This window comes from Pseudochaenichthys georgianus, chromosome 5, assembly GCF_902827115.2.
Source record: "Pseudochaenichthys georgianus chromosome 5, fPseGeo1.2, whole genome shotgun sequence".
Taxonomy (NCBI): Eukaryota; Metazoa; Chordata; class Actinopteri; order Perciformes; family Channichthyidae; genus Pseudochaenichthys; species Pseudochaenichthys georgianus.
Genome location: NC_047507.1, coordinates 28,113,098 through 28,130,658, shown reverse-complemented (window position 1 = coordinate 28,130,658; position 17,561 = coordinate 28,113,098). Strand labels below are relative to the sequence as shown.

The 17,561-nt window shown below is 40.6% G+C and overlaps 1 protein-coding gene across 2 annotated transcripts; it reads left to right on the top strand.

Annotated features, from left to right (window-relative positions):
* The first annotated feature begins 425 nt into the window (after positions 1–425).
* ppm1j (protein phosphatase, Mg2+/Mn2+ dependent, 1J) lies at positions 426–17,440 on the top strand. Of its 2 annotated transcripts, none has more exons than XM_034083189.2 (10): positions 426–971; positions 8,706–8,820; positions 10,250–10,579; positions 11,562–11,674; positions 11,952–12,036; positions 12,444–12,562; positions 12,960–13,023; positions 13,418–13,525; positions 14,802–14,953; positions 16,043–17,440. In XM_034083189.2, exons 1-10 carry the CDS (start codon positions 712–714, stop codon positions 16,188–16,190), a joined length of 1,494 nt encoding a protein of 497 aa, XP_033939080.1. In that variant the 5' UTR covers positions 426–711; the 3' UTR covers positions 16,191–17,440. The 2 variants fall into 2 exon arrangements, with proteins under 2 accessions (XP_033939080.1, XP_033939081.1); XM_034083190.2 differs by lacking the exon at positions 426–971 and adding an exon at positions 7,225–7,505.
* Positions 17,441–17,561: the final 121 nt, after the last annotated feature.

The window sequence follows — 17,561 nt, the reverse complement described above, 5'->3', positions numbered from 1 at the left end:
TACAAATAATAATACTCAAGTAGGCTACCTCAAAGTTTTACATATGTAGGCTACTTGAGCATGTAATATGGTGACCCTTGTGTAATTTATTAAAACATCCGCAGTTGGTGTTTATTAGAAAGTGAGCCACTCACTGAAGTTTACCAGTCATTCGAAAATCAATTACTCAACAATCTGAGAGATAATGTTTCTTTTGGGGTCTTTTCAGAATAATTAAAAGTTTTTTTTAGCTTTGATTAAATTATTCGTATAGTCTTTTTTGATGTGTTAAAGTAAATCTTTTAAATTCCCTTTATTATTGTGCCAATTAATAATCTACTACATATTATAACATATCTGTCTAAATATGTCCTTGGCTGACTTTCACATAAACATCTGCTAATCTTTGTGAATAAAGCTGCTAAACATATTTCTTGTAGTTTATATTTTTGGATGTGTGTGATGTGTTCACGGCTGGCAGCACATTCCCGTGTGATGAGTTATCAGCCGGATTACTGGCTGTACGCAGCCAGCGAGGGCTTTATTCTGTTTGAATGAGGAAAACATCGTGTCTGCCTGCCCGAAAGCTGTCACATGGGGCCGAGGAGGGGTAGAAAAAAAAATCGCTTCCTGAAATGATCCTCACCGCTGGATGTGCATGTTCTTTTCTCTCAAACGTAACATCGCATCGCGTTTAATTTCCTGTCCGGAGCTGTTTTGGTGTCGGTGCCGATGATGATCAGTAAGGTAAAAAACGCCATGTCCAGCCTGGTGGGAGGCATGATGCCGCACGGACACCACCACCACAACCATCACCCAGGTGGCGGGCAGCCCGGCGGACCGGACAGCTTGCCGCCGCGCTTCCCCTACGGCCGACCAGATTTCTTGGACCTCACCCCGGAGCTCCTGCAATACTCCACGGAGCACGCTTCACGGCCGGTGCTCACGTTAAAGAGAGACAGCAGGCTTCCCTGGAGGTTGGGATACGCAGAGTGAGTAGCGTTCATTGACGAGATGTCCCTAAAAAAAGACATTCACCAAATATTAGGCTTATGTTTATTACCCCTGAGTGTCAGGCCAGGCCCGTGTTGCTGCAGCCTCAGCACTGCAGCAGCCAGATGATGGCCAATATGGCCTTTTGCTGTTGTACAGTTTCTACCTCAGAGTTCCTATTTGCAGCAGTGTGTAATTAGTGAAAACGCTCCCTATCGTACAGTTTCGTTTGTGAACAAGGACATTTGACTACAGGCTTCTCCTCAAGGCGAGTTAAAGACTTGTGCTAGACTGTCAGAGGGCACAAAAGTGAAAGCAGGAAATGTCTATCTGCTCATACTAGCAAGTCTGTATGTGCATTCTCTTCCATTCCGTCCTGTGTGATGCTTCCACTTTCCAAAAAACCTCTGAGAGCTCCACTTTTTTCAATCGTTTGCCTGTGTGTATTCACAAAGAGCCCCTGAGCTTGTGGTCTTATAATGTCAGTTGTTTTCAACTTAGTCTATGACCATTCACATTTTTTCATTGAATACTCCAGGATGTTTCATAATTTGTCTAAAAAAAAAAAAGGTATTTTAGTGACCATTCACTTTTATTCATGAATGTACAGAAAGCTTTACTGCAGGTGTGTTTACACTCCTTTACACCTGCAGTGCTCACACAGTTAGAAACAGATTAGCACCATTTCATTCACACTGTGGTCAGGATCTGCTGTTGGGGCGATTCCAGCTGAGGTAAAGCACTTTCACATATTCCACACTCCCAAAGGAGGAGGGAGGAGGAGATGTGAAGGGCTGAATAGCTCCAGTCCTACAGTAATGATGATTCATGCAGAGAGTCTCAAGGGGATGGGGACGGGAAGTGACGTCACATATGGGTCTTTGGCTGACTAAGAAAGGTCAAATAAGGTAGCCATAATGCATAAAGGGAGCTCAGTGTGTACGTCATCATTTATTGTCTGCATTCTAAAAAGTTGCCGAAAAAACTATAATCAAAGCGTTAGCAGTGCTGTTTACTACTCAACCTAATCAGCTGATCTGATCATGCGTCAGCTGTCAGTGTAAAAATCTCAAAAAACAAGACCCATCAGCGTTAAAGCAACACAAAGTGAGCGGATAAAGACGAACATAAAAGTAATCACACAGCAATGTGACTGAAAACATACGTAATTGACAAGAATTACCACAGCATTAATGCCAAATTACTGCTGTAATCAGGTTGTAAAGATTGTACACTTGGATGAATGTACGGCAGTGTTTATTGAGTGGTCGATTGAGTGAGTGATTTATTTACTCACAAGGTTTATACGGCCTTGATAACACTATTCTGATTCACCAAAAGGTGTCGAATGAAGTGTGATGTGCCTGGGCTGATAAAAACGGGGATGATTTAAAATGTGCAGCCTCACCCAAATCTCACTAATATTCTTTACAAAGCTAGGTTTATCTATTGGTGCATCTATCAGCGTCATCGCATATGTCTGGTGCTGTAACGAGTGGGAACAACGACAAAAAGTGGAGGTGGACGCCGTCCAGTTGGACTTTGTGCACTTTGGTATCACTTCATTAGTGTTATTATAGTGGCATTGAGGATGTATGGTCTTGTTGTTGTGTTTGCCTGCACAGTTTTCTGGTTTGTTTTCACTAATCCAGATGTACCTTGTATGGTAGTTAAAGCTTTAAGCATTGTTGTTGACTCACAGGCTCAAATTTACGAGGTAATTGTCAACCTAACCGTCAGCCGTTTTAGCCCCACACAGGTTCTGGATGCTCATAATAACGAGTCTAATTGATGCTCTAATTCCACTGTACAACATTGTGTCATCATTAACAAGTGAGTGCACTTACGGTAAGCCGCTGAAAGTGCTTTTGTCAAATGGCTATTTAATACAATTGAATATGGAGTCAGGCTTTTAGGCGCAGCACTAAGATAGCATAAAAGAGTGTGAGGATGCAGAGACTCAGTTTGGAAATCTATTCATGGATGTCATCTGTTAGTCAAGCCCAGACATGTGTGGGGACACATTTTAATAACTCATACTATAATATCTTCCATGAGTTCATATATTATTCATAATCATTAGTATCAATAATATAATAACTATTTGGGATCCTTTAATGTATAATGTATGAATAAACAGAAGTTAGACGCAAAAGTACAGGACAAATCATTCAAAGCCCTTTCCTGACGTCAATAAACAGATATAAGAGAATGGATGACTTTTTAACATAATTATTTCATGGAGAAAAACTTTGCACACGTTGTAGCAGGTCTTAATTGCAGTATCTACATTATGCTCTAAGCTATTTTCAAGTTACTACGGAAGCTGTGATTACTGTAATAGGAATTGTATTTCAGCATTGCACCATGTGACTCACAAACATGACGAGCAACCTCCTCCCCATGAAAAGGAATTCAGACTATGACTCCTTCTTACATGCTACGTGAGAAGACATCGCACAGGCCTGCAGTGTTTGTTTAGCTGCTCACCTCCACCTAATACAACATAGCTTAGCAGCCACCAGGGATTCATCATTTAAAACATTCACATTTCCCAAATCCTCTCAAACTTTCCAGTCTATTACCCTTAAATGTGTCTGTCGATTATTTAGATGCACACCACAGGACAGACTCCTCAAACGAGTGCAGAGTTCTTGTTTTTCTGTATCCATTTTAACTACTAGTTATTCAAAAAGCATCATGACACATAAAACCACACATCAGAGCAACAGAACAGAACAGCCAATAATTCAAAAAGTAAAAAAATGTTATGGAAATGATCAACTACCCAAATCTAAAAGGATTATTTTATAGGTGTAATCATTCAGATGAACCATTGTTTTGTGTCTGACTGAACCACAACACTTCATCAGTGTGTATTGAGTTGCAGGGGTTGATAAGAGACGAGGTGAATTGCAACATTTTCTAACCACAGCCGTTATTTTTGCTACAGAATCTGGCAGATGTCTAAAAACACCACAGACATTTTCATCACATTTATGACGAGAAAAGGCCCGTCTGCTGCAATCATAGATTTCACTGGAACTCTCAACTTCCTCTTTTGAGCTTTCCTTGCCTAATATACTTTTTTACAAAAATTACCAAAGTTGTTTCAAGTCACAAGTTATTGAAACATATGACCAAAACAGAGATATGCTAAAGAGTTATGTCATCATTTAGAAATGCTTGAGCTTCTGATTTTGAATCACATCCTCCCACGCCGCAGACATGGTGTTCAATTATAGCTCATTGAGCGCATGTGACTGCTTTCAAAACAGAGGATACAGCTGATTCTTTGCTGTGGTGGAGGTGAAACTTCATTACACTGCAAACATGTAGACAGAAGGCATTTACTTTCATGTTCAACCTAGTCTTTTCTTAAAGGGGCCCTATTAAGCCTATTTTCAGCTTCATTTTTGTATTTTGTGCCAAAAATAAATAAAAGTGCTTTATTTTTCTCAAACTGCCTGTGCTCTTTTCACCCTCTGTCTGAAACCAGTCTGCTCTGATTGGTTAGCTGGCTGAGTCTGTTGTGATTAGTTAACCGCTTAGAGATGTCCTGCACCTTAGCTTAATGTATTGGAGGCCTAGCCAATAGAAGCGTGAGTGTTACACAGTGATGTCACTGTCGCAAGTAAACAAAGGACTTCAATTCCACAAATTTGACATTTAGTTTGATAATATAAACTTAACTTATACAAAATATCCTCCCGCTTATCCGTGGTCGGGTCGCGGGGGTAGCAGTTCCAGCAGAGAGCCCCAAACTTTCTTTTCCCTGGCGACATCAACCAGCTCTGACTGGGGGATCCCAAGGCGCTCCCAGGCCAGCGAAGAGATATAATCCCTCCACCTGGTCCTAGGTCTACCCCTTGGTCTCTTCCCAGCTGGACGTGCCTGGAACACCTCCCTAGGGAGGCGCCCAGGTGGCATCCTAACTAGGTGCCCGAACCACCTCAACTGGCTCCTTTCGACGCGAAGGAGGAGCGGCTCAACTCCGAGTCCCTCCCTGATGACCGAACTTCTCACCTTATCCCTAAGGGAGACACCAGCCACCCGGCGGAGAAAAACCATCTCGACTGCTTGTATCCGCGATCTCGTTCTTTCGGTCATGACCCATCCTTCATGACCATAGGTGAGGGTAGGAACGAAAATGGCTCGGTAGACAGGTAGGCTTTGCCTTCTGGCTCAGCTCTCTTTTCGTCACAACGGTGCGGTAAAGCGACTGCAGTACCGCTCCCGCTGCTCCGATTCTCCGGCCCATCTCACGCTCCTGAAAGACAGCAGCAGGTGAAAGTAAGCTCCACCCTTTCTGACACACAGGTCATAAGCCCAGGGGCACCACAAGGCTGTGTTAGCTCTCCACAAATGAGTGTAGGAGTCAGCACACACACAACCACATCATAAAGTTTTCTGATGACACAGCCATACTTAGTCTACTGACTAGAGACTCAGACATTTCTCTTTATAAACTTGAGATTGAAGAGGTCGTGAAGTGGTGTGAGGCACACAACCTGGTGTTAAATGTTAAAAAAACAGGAAAATGATCTTTGACCCCAAGTCAGTAGGCGATCACAGCCCCGTCCTTATCAACAGGGAGGGAGTTGAGCAGGTTTCACGTTTTAAATATTTGGGGATTTATTTTGATGCTCAGTTAGGCTGGGCCCATCAGGTGGATCAGGCATGCTCAAAGATAAGCCAGCGCCTGCATGTTCTGCGTCGGCTCAGGGTTCATGGAGTGGATAAATGCATCATGTTAATGTTCTACAGGGCAGCAATTGAGTCTATTACTCGTTCTGGCATCACAACATGGTTTGGTAACTTGTCAGTTCAATCTAAATCACAACTCCAGAGCTTGATAAAAGGGCTGGAAAAAGAATTGGCGTGCTTCCACCGTCCTCTCTTCAGGAGATATTTGAGGAGATGGTGAGAAAGCAAGGCCGTAAAATCACATGCGACCCCAACACATCCTGTATAGAGAGTTTGAGTTGCTGCCCGAGGGCAGAAGGTATAGATTACCAAACTGTAAATTGAACAGGTATAAGTTTTCCATTATTCCGCTGACAATCAAGCTGCTGAACAGTCAGGAACAATTGTGATTATGCTGTTAGGAGTTGTTGGGACGTGCAATGTTTACAGTGTAGTTTGTGCAATCGAGAAGGTTAAATAGGGGAAGTGCATTGTGTGTAAATAGGTAATGGACACAATGGGGATATGTGCAATTTGACGGACACTATGCGTAGGTGCAATAGGGAAAGTGCAATATTGATTTGTGTATGAATACAATAGGGAAAGTGCTGTACCTGTATGTTTCTTGTTTGTTTGTTTGCCATGTGATATGTGATCTCTGTTCTGTATCTATGACTGATTGACCTGAATGTTTTATGTGTATTATCTCGATGCCCAAGACAAATTTCTCCTAAGGGAGACAATAAAGCTCTATCTTATCTTATCTTATCTCCATTGTTCCCTCACTCGAGAACAAGACCCCGAAATACTTGAACACAAAATATGTTTACCCTAAATGCCACAATGTGAGACCATTTGATAGAAGAGTCACTTTATAGGACACAACTTTATAAATGGTATTGTGTTTGCCTTTTGTGTTTGCCTTTTTGCCTTTAGCTCAATTTACTCCTAGACTCTAATGGTGGATGCTGTCACTACCCGATCCGTCCCCCTGCCCGATCGGTACTGCGCATGTGCGAGATGGTCCGGAAGTCCGGACGGCAACCCAAGATGGACACTTGACACAGTGGCTTTTAGCAAAGCTCAAAAAGAAAAACCGAGAGAGATGAGTTATTGTTAATACAACGTGACTTCACTATTATTTAATAATAATAATAATAATCCTTATATTTATTATAGCGCTTTATCAAAGACTCTCAAAGCGCTTATGCCATACATTTTTGCATACATTCACAGTAAATATGTATTCAGTATGATAGCTGTCTAACAGAAGTTAAATTCATTTCTCACTTATTCTGACAATGTACAATGTACCCCAAATAAAAGAACCCAATAAAAAGAGTTGTTAAATAATAGTGAAGTCACGTTGTAATAACAATAACTAATCTCTCTCGGTTTTTCTTTTTGAGCTTTGCTAAAAGCCACTGTGTCAAGTGTCCATCTTGGGTTGCCGTCCGGACTTCCGTACCATCTCGCACATGCGCAGTACCGATCGGGCAGGGGGACGGATCGGGTAGTGACAGATGCATCCAATAACAGTCAATACAAAAAACATACTCTTTATTACGTGCCAACTTGTGGCCTTGGCAGAAAGTTAAGACGACGAGCAGGGGACTTTAAATTCCTCTCTGTCATTAGTCCTGATGCAGGGAGCGAGTGCAGGACACTTAGGAGCCCGTCTCCTGCTTTCAACTGATTAGACAGTGAAAGGGCTTTTTATAATCCAGATTTGGGAAGCAGTTGCATTCTTTACCTCATTTCTGCTGAGCTGATATCAGAGCTTTGGGCCAAACAGCGACCATTTTCCACAGTGATTTTAATCAGCTCGGCGGTTCAGAAAGTGAGAGGTCAGAGGTCTCTTGGATGAGATATTTACTCCAGATTTCCTTCGTCTCTTTTGCGTGACTGTCCAGTTTTTCCTCTTCCGCTGTCACTGCGTGTCCCTCATATTTACCCTCTTTCTCTTTTCCCTTCCTTTTAGAGATCCTAGAACTGGTGATGAAGTACTAATCCTTTCTCTCAGAGTCTTAATGACAATACTTGAATTACTGGAATGGCTCGATAGGCATTAAGCCATATTATCCAGCTAATGTGGCTTTTATCTATAATTGAAAATGACAATGTTATGTAATATGCCAGCATGAGGTCCAAACTGCAGCCTTTCCAAGTCTGCCTAATGTGCAGCTTAAAGGTCCAAGGCAGCAGATGTGTGTTTGTTTAACTCCAGTCAGTACAGATTGCAAACACTACAGCGAACCTTTTTGAAAAGTGTGTGTGTGTGTGTGTGTGTGTGTGTGTGTGTGTGTGTGTGTGTGTGTGTGTGTGTGTGTGTGTGTGTGTGTGTGTGTGTGTGTGTGTGTGTGTGTGTGTGTGTGTGTGTGTGTGTGTGTGTGTGTGTGTGTGTGTGTGTGTGTGTCTTCCCAGGCAGACATTTCCATTTACTTAAAAAACGAATGAAAAGGAAAAACTGAGATTATTAATAGTGCTATGAATAAATGGTGCAAAGAGATTATCATTGTGTATATTAACATATAGCCATAACATAATCTCCTTAATCTCCTGATTATTGTTTTCAATAATGTACTGGAATAATTGAATCATTTTCTGTTGAAAAATACATCCATAAATCTAAAAAAGTGTATAATGCACTACATTTTTTTTACATTGAGATAGTTTGAGCATACATTGTTATGAAATACTATTTCTCATAGAGCTACGTAGCAGATTTTCTGCAGCTTCACCACTATTGTTGTGTTCCGCATTGGTCCCGCCGGTGAACACTGCTGCAGTCCATACCAGGCTAGATGATGCTGCCAGGATATGAAACGGTGCATTACTCTGAAGCTATTATCCTTTGCAGGAATCAGCACATAATAAAAACACTTAATCCCTCCTGCAAGTTCCCTCTGGGACATGACGGCATCCTGTCTCGCATTTTTTCCCTGTCTTCCACTCTCTCCATAATTTTGGCTGCTATTATAATTTCATGTGGTTAGAGGTAGAAAACACTATAAATCATCTGACTCACTTTGCGCTCTCTCCATCAGGGTGATCAATGCGGGGAAGAGCATGCTGAACGAGGACCAGGGCTGCTGTGAGAAGCTGTTTGTGAAGAAGCCGAGCGGCAAAAACCGCAACTCCTCCCTGCTGGAGGACAACGGGGTGAGCGAAGAGACAATCTCCTTCACATCAGAACAGGAGTGTGAGATGAACTGTCTGGCAGCTCCAATCAACAATAATGAAAACAGTAGTGCATTGAAATCATATTAGCATGATAGTTGTTATCTGATAGACACCAGTGGTGCATTTTGTATCATGTTGGTATTGAAGTCCTTTTTCACTTATTATACCACTCATCCAAATGTCTGACGCTCAACGACCAAAGACTTAAATCTGTAGTTGGTTGGGACCAAAATCAAAGCTAAAAATGGACAATTAACATGATTCTAAATCAATGATAATGAGGCAACATGACGAGGCAACTGATTGCTTACATCTTAAAAATATTAACTGAAAAGATCTCTATATGTTGTCACTGCCCACAAGTGTCCAAAACATTGGTTGTTGCGGGTTTAAAGTGCAAGATCAAGCTGAGCATTTGTTAAGCACACAATCCAGATAGTGATTCCTTTTCTTGACATAATTAAACTAGTGATAAAAGATGTTTTAGATGTACTATCAGTGTTTCCCCTAGGATGGCGTCATAGCAGCGGTGCTAAGGCACGCGGGCCCAAGTGTGAGCGTGGAGCGTGTGGAATTTTGTAGTGTGTGTGCGTGCAAAGTGCGCCTCGCCTATATGTTTCTATGTGTCTGCCAGCACAAGAAAGGCTCTTGAGGCCGAGTACGTACAGTGGCAATGTCTCAAGATTTAGCAAAATACACGTTTATTGAACATACAGTGACACAAATAGTGTTACAAATAGTTGCCACGAGAGCTAGGGGGCGCCACTTATTATTATTTTAATAACATTTTTTTTTTAAATGCGCTGCCGCTATTTGTATATAGGGGAAACACTGACTATGCCTCTACGCACACACAGACACACCACAACCAACACACACACATTCCCTTTAGTTGTACATTAATTACATCATCCCTTGCTGCACCCCTCCCCATGTGGGTGTAGCATTAGAGCAGTTGGCAGGTGTCTTGTTGCTGTTCTCACTCATGCCAACTCTGCTTGTAAACATGCCAGCAAACACAAAGATGGTAACGCCCATCATTACTCATGACATCCTGTTAGATCAGTTCATTAGAGTCTCTGCATCACTTGTGTTGATCATTTAAAGAAACATCACAGAACCCTTGGAGGTCAATATTACTTCAACTTTATGGGTTTTGCACATTTGTGTTCCATATTTTATTTTGCCATATTCATCATAGAAGTTTTGTTTTGCCAGCTTTCCTATAATATTTAATCTAGAGTTGTTGCAACTCTGGTTTAGTGACACCTGAAATGAACTAATCCTATTGCTTAGCATTAAAACATATCAAAAGAATGTTACCATCATATTGATAGGGTCTTTACTTTTTCTATATTTCATTTGTATCACTACATCTATTCTTTACAACATAGACTTGTTCTTCCAGGATGGTACAGGAATCCCTATGCACTACTTCGGCGTTTTTGATGGACATGCAGGTTCTGGAGCCGCCATCATGGCCTCCAAGCTTCTTCACCGCCTCATCAGAGACCGTTTGGGAGAAATCTGCCACCTGCTGGAGAATCCCACCAGTGCACCTCCTATCTGCCTGGCCAAGAACGGCAGCCCGTACCAGGCGGACTCAAAGAAGGGGGCGGCGCAGGATACAGAAGACCCCGATGCTGTCACCGACTCGTCAGTACGCTTTCACATGGAGAAGGTCGTCAGCTTGGAGAGCCTGGTGATGGGAGTCATAGAGACCGCCTTCTCACAGATGGTGAGCAGATGTTTCACTAACAAACTATGTGAGAAAACAAGACATCATAGCTGCTAGAGGTATTTATGAACATTTTGTATTTTGAAGAACAACAGTACTGTTTTTTAGAAGATGAAATTATCCTCCACTTTGATCAGGATTTAAAGGGGCCCTTTTATGATTTTGGGGTTTTCCCAAAATCCTGTAGTGTGTTGAATACTGTAGGTCTTTGTGCATGCATATGGTCTACATCACTATGTAACACTTGCACTTCTATTGGCTAGCGCTTCAACACATTGTACGTGTTGCTAAGGGGCAGGACACCTCTAAGAGGTTGACCAATCACAACAGAGCCGGCCAGCTAACCAATCAGAGCAGACTGGGCTCTGGTTTCAGACAGAGGGTGAAAAGAGGTGCTGCAGCACAGGCAGTATGAGACAAATAAAGAGCTTTTGGAACATTAAAGCATGGAGACATGTCACAGTAGAGGCACGACATACAAATATGATTAACATCTCAAGAACTTTGAATTAATAACCATAAAATTGGGAAAGACATGTTGCTAAAACGCTAAACTAAGAAGGATAACATGGTAAACAATACCCATCGTCATTCTGAGCATCTCAGAATTGATCATGCAGCCTCACAGAGCTGCAAGCATTGCTGCAGATTCAAAACTTTTTAAACCTTTAGCTCTTCTTGTTTTTGGATAACTACAGAACACTTGAAGATTGCATTTGGGCAAATAGGCCAAATCTCCTCTGTCTCATCCAGTCTTACTCTCCTCTGATGCACCCGCTGTCTTGTGTAGATGATAGTAAGCCACAGTGCAGGTAATGTATTCCTCAAAGCCTCCTTGTTTCTCTCCATCAGCAGGGCTGTTTTGTTTGGATGAATATTCATGAATAATGAGCTATTCAGGGTGATGAGGCAAAGTGGGCTCTTAAACCACAGAGGTTTCGTGGCCTATTCTTTTCACTTAGATTGTCTCTTTGTATTTCAGGATGACCTAATTGAAAAGGAAAAAGCATCATATGCCATCTCTGGTGGGTGTTGTGCCTTAGCTGCCATTAATTTAATGGGGAAGCTCTACGTAGCCAATGCTGGAGATAGCAGGTGAGACAACTGATAAAACTTCTACTGCAGACTGCAGGAAATAAACTGTACATCTCTTTAGCTCTCCACTGTACAGTGTGTGGAGCTTTATGTGGGAAATGTCCTCAGTCATAGCTTCTTGTGCCCCCTGGTGTTCACTTTCTGTTCCTGCAGCTTCTCCTACAAACACTAACCAAACTACTCATATAACATCATAAATATAAAACAATTAAAGAAATGTAAATGTTATACTGTGTGATCCATCTCAATTGTGTCTCCCCTTCCCCTTTGTCTGTAGGGCCATAATCATACGAAATAATGAGGTTATTCCCATGACAAATGAATTCACACCTGAGTCAGAGAGACAGCGGCTACAGTATCTGGTAAAGTTCTGTTTTGTATTTTTCCATTTCTACAATTATTTAACCAACAGAAACATACAATAACTGCCTGGATTTTGTTTTTAAAAAAAGGTTAACTGATCTTGTCAGTGCATAAGTGCATGGAAAGCTGTAAAAGTAATGAATATCAAGTCAATGAGGTTTTGCAAACAGTAATGTTGAGCATGATAAGCAGACGGCATGAAGACGAGGGAGGAAATCCGGTACAGTGCTGAAATAATCTGACGTGCATCGGTAGGCTGTTATGAGTCACAGAGTGGGTGGATGATGTTTGCTGCTAACGAAAACAGATCTGCTTTGTGCCTAACAATGCAGTATACTGCAGGTCTTCTTCAAGTAAAGCATCTTGTCTGCAGTTTATTCAACCTTGCCCAACTGTGTGTGTTCAGGGCTTCCTGAGGCCAGAGCTCCTGGGTAATGAGTTCACTCACATTGAGTTCCCGCGTAGGATCCAGCACAGTGAGCTGGGCAAGAAGATGCTCTACAGAGACCACACCATGACTGGCTGGTAATCCTGCAGATCCTTTCTAATCACATGTCTGACAGTTAATCACTTTTCATGAACTCTGTATCAGGCGTCCTATAGTTGTTTAACTTTTTAGAGTTTGGAGTGTTCAGAATGCTCCAAACTTTATTCACCCAATAAAGTAAATAAATAATATAAAATATCCATCCGCACAAATCCCAGAGCTCAAATTGACCAAAAAATGAACCATAAATAATTAATTTGATTTGAAGTTTCAATGTTATAATGATAAGAAAAACACACAAAAACAACAAGCTATCTTTAACAAATGTATTATTTGTATTTGATTTTAAAAAGAATAATAAAACAATGAATTACTTGTTGCTGAATAATGTGTTTCAGTTCCTACATCTGAGATCTGTTGTTTGTTTTGTTGCAGGGCCTATAAGACGATAGTTGAAGATGATCTGAAATTCCCCCTGATTTATGGAGAGGGTAAAAAGGTAAGAAACAAGTAAAACCCCATGAATACACAGATTCTCCACAGAGAATACATTTTGACTACAATTTATTTGATAAATGAGATAAAGTCAGCATTTTCATTATTGTCTGACAGTCTATATAAACCCCTATAAGTGGATTTTCCTAGAACTGATTCACAACCAGAACATTAACCTACATTACTGTGTGTGTGTGTGTGTGTGTGTGTGTGTGTGTGTGTGTGTGTGTGTGTGTGTGTGTGTGTGTGTGTGTGTGTGTGTGTGTGTGTGTGTGTGTGTGTGTGTGTGTGTGTGTGTGTGTGTGTGTGTGTGTGTGTGTGTGTGTGTGTGTGTGTGTGTGTGTGTGTGTGTGTGTGTGTGTGTGTGTGTGTGTGTGTGTGTGTGTGTGTGTGTGCAGGCACGTGTCATGGCCACAATCGGAGTGACCCGTGGGCTGGGAGATCATGAGCTGAAGGTTTACAACTCCAACATTTACATCAAGCCCTTCCTGTCCTGCGTCCCTGAGGTGAGTGTGAGGACTCAGAAGCAGCTTTGGTTATCAGCGATGTCGGGGGAGTCGCCTCTGCATCGCTGCTTCAGCCACCTGAGAGCCTTTAGTATCCATTTGAGCAGCTTTTGGGCCCTGGGCTTTGCTTTGTCAGCCGTTCAAAGCTGTGACTCATAATGTGCTTTTGCTGCCATACTGCAGACTCAACTATGAGGCAAAGAAACAGATTAGTTTAGTGGGGCGATACCTTTTTCCAGTTTTATTTAAAAGATGTTTCACATAGAACAGAGAAAACAATCATCAACAAAGCATGGGAACCCAGTGGTCTTTTAACCTGCACAGTAAGTCTCTACCTTATTCTTTACGCAAAAAGAAAACGTTTTTCTTTACAACCATGCTCATACATTTTGTATTCTTAGTCTGTGAAGTTATTTGTTAAACCAGTTCCTACTTCTGTCATAACACAAGATACAATTTCCCAAAAACTGAAATAAGTTCTCGTACTGGGAAGCTTGTGTCTGTGGAAAAACTTCTCAACACAGGTTTAATCTCATATGCAGTTCATGTTTAATCCCTGATACAGTTCTTAAATTGTTCTGATTATGTGAACCAACCAAACACTCAGTAAATACAATACATAATAATCCCTCACATGCTAATATCTAAATATATCTTGGTTTTCATGAACTCGTTTATTTCTCCATTAGATACAAATTACAATATGCACGGGCTATAATACAGTAGGCAGTTGAATCTATTTGTAGAATAGTTACTAGTGCACTTATTATAATTTTTTTGGCAGTACCTTGCTTCTCAGCACATGATTTCTTATTTTTGTTTCATGAAGTTAAAAATATTTCAAGCACTTCTCAGCTCACCATTACAGGAATATTATCAGGCATCAATTTCTTGAACTGATCCAAATGTTTCATTTAATTTAGTTTTATGTCACTCAAAAAAATGGTATGAACTGGAGCAGCTTTAATTCTGTAGTGGAGCTTGTTCCCTTTCATGCCAGCATACATTTTTATTATTAATTATTGTTAAAATGTTATATTATGCAGCTGCATGTTTCCAAAAAAGGTCTTACCATCTGATCTGAGTGGAATTTCTTGTTCTTTGTTTTAATTTGTAATGTGTGCTATTTTGTAAAGCACTTTGAGCTGCACCTGCTTAATGAAAATTGCTATATAAAAAATAAAGTTGTGTTATTATTTGCTAATCTTCCAGTACTGTACACAAAACATTTGTATTTATTCAAAACTGTTCATTCATAATATTTTTTCCATCACAGGTGAAGGTTTATAATATGGATGAAAACAAACACGGCCCAAACGACGTCTTAGTCATGGGCACAGATGGATTGTGGGACGTCACCACAGACAGGGAAGTGGCAGATGCTGTGTCAGCCTACTTATCCTGCTGTGACCCCTCTGATCCTATGAGGTATGATAAATAATCCTTTACATTAGGCTTTTGTTCTGCCTATATATTCTAGCATGTGCCGTGTGAACGTAAATCTACATGAAAGCCCCAGTCTCATAAATCCTGTAAAGTAGTACTCAGTATGTCCACTAGGTGGTGACAAACACACAGGTTTCATGCCAAATTGGGCTTTTAGTGATTGTATAATATGCAGAATATATAGTATATAAGGTATAGATTTGGCTTGCTAACACTTCCTTTTAACTGTATAACTACTTTGTAAAACAAGTATTTTCTCTATTTAATACTTAATCTTAGCTTATTCTTTATTATTGCTTGCCTTTGTTACCTGCTATGTCACTTTTTCTGTAGCGCTGTACATTTTCTACTGCTGGACTTATAAGGGAATTCTGAAAGTACATTTTTGAGAATGTGTCAGTGTACCGTATTTTTTACAATTTGTACTTTGCCTATGAAGACACAAATATTATATTGAGGAGGGAAGGTAGTTGACAGCTACACAAACAACATTTTATCAGTTACATGATACTAAGTAATACACCTTTATTAATAGTTGATATACTGCATATTAATACAAATAGTGATGTCTTGATCAGTGTCACAATGGACAAGTTAAACACATATATAGTCAACCCGTATATATGTGTGTATATAGGTTGACCATCTAAAGTGTCACCCTTCAGATTAATTATGTATCACTTTCTTAGTGGCCACTGTACAAAGTTAATGTTATGTTATCTGACGCCTTCAATAGGAGATAGAAGAAACGCCTTTCAGCATGACACTGCAGTCCTAAAGCTCAAGGTCCTCAAACATACACAGACCGGCTTTGTGAACTGTATATTCCTTGCTGGGTATCTGCAAACTGATGTTAGGCTCTCTGAATGCTATTCATAAAGCTTATATCTGCTAAAGCAACAACAAAATATTTACTTGGTTGAAAAGGAGTCTATATTTAGTAAAGGAAAAAAGAAAAAAACTCAGGTTGAATATGAGTCTGTATTTAGAGTGTGTGTGTTTGTTCTTGTCCTAAATTACAGTGTTTTTCACAGCAGTAATGACTGTTTTCCTGCGCTCTGTGTGGCACAGGTACACCCTGGCAGCCCAGGACCTGTTGATGAGGTCTCGAGGCGTCCTGAAGGAGCGCGGCTGGCGGCTTCCCAACGAAAGACTGGGCTCAGGCGATGACATCACTGTGTTCGTCATCCCACTGGCTGGGCCGGGGACAGAGACATGACACTGTGTTGAAGCCACCGCTATAACAGGGACGGCGCTTTAGGGTCCTTCCCACAGTCCCTCCAAACTCCCTCAACCCTGGACCTGATGGCGCGTCATTTGGGAAGACTTGGGTCAAAGCACCTTCATCATCCCAGGGGACCCACTTCAACCCAACCCAGGATCCCATATAGTTTCATGTGACAAAAAGATTTCCAGTGACATCATCAGAGAAGTCGCACTCTTCCTCCCAGACCTGCTGTTTGTGATGGTTGCCAGTGAGAATTAAACCCATGTTGTGTTTTTGTTTCCTGTTTATGTTTGAGACTGGACCGCTACTCAATCCTTTTAATGGATTTTTCATTTTCACGTCATGCCGTGAATGGCCCTTTTGTAAAAAAAAAATAACAAAAAAAGGCATCATATATTTTAAAGGCATCAAATATTTTACAGGGTGTTGCAGTAGACCGGATTGCAGTAAAGAATGTGAGGAAACCAAAGAGATGCTGTTGTGGCATATGGATGGTAATCTGTCAAAAGAAAAAAACAAAAAAGAAGATAAACAAAAAAATATCATTAGATCCATGTCTGTACATACAATAAGCATGTAGGGGGTAACAAACAAAGGAATGGACCTTTTTTAGCTCTGGACTCAATCAGTTGAGTCTGCGTTGCTTTACTTCCTGTGTTAACGATGAATGAATGACGACACCTTAGGCACTTAGAGACGGTTACACATGCTCTGTGGTTAGCCTTTGATTTGTAATATCTGTTCATTGAATGTGCTCAGACATTTGTTTTATTTTTGACTTTGCAATAAAGTGTTGCACTTGTGTTATGTAAAAAAATATATATGAGAAAGGATCATATTGTTTGATTTAACTACGTTTTTATTTGTCATCCTTAAGAGGACTCAGCAATCTGTTCTCTGTAAATGTCTTGGTATAGTAAGATGTGATAAATGTCACACATATGCCTTATTTAGAGATTTAATTTGTCTTCAAATGCACTAAATTTGATCCTTGTAGAAGTGTCAAGGAACATCATAGGCCCTTAAATGTACTGTATACCTCTTTTGTACCATTTTTATTATGTCATGTTATTTAGATTATCCTTATATTTTTGAAAACAACTTTGGCTATAAGTCGTATGGCCGTATCAGATGTTTTATTTTTATGTTTCTATCCATTAACTATTTGTTTAGAGAGATGATGTGCCCTAGGTAGAGGGATAATATGTACCAGCTTAAAAAATAAAATCAGATTTTTCCCATTTGCTTTGAACTTGTTTATTTGTTCCCATGTGTGACTCAAATGGAAATAAACCTGTAATGTGACAAACCCATGAGTCACAATAGTTCAGAGAGCCTGTCACTGATAATTACAGTTTGACT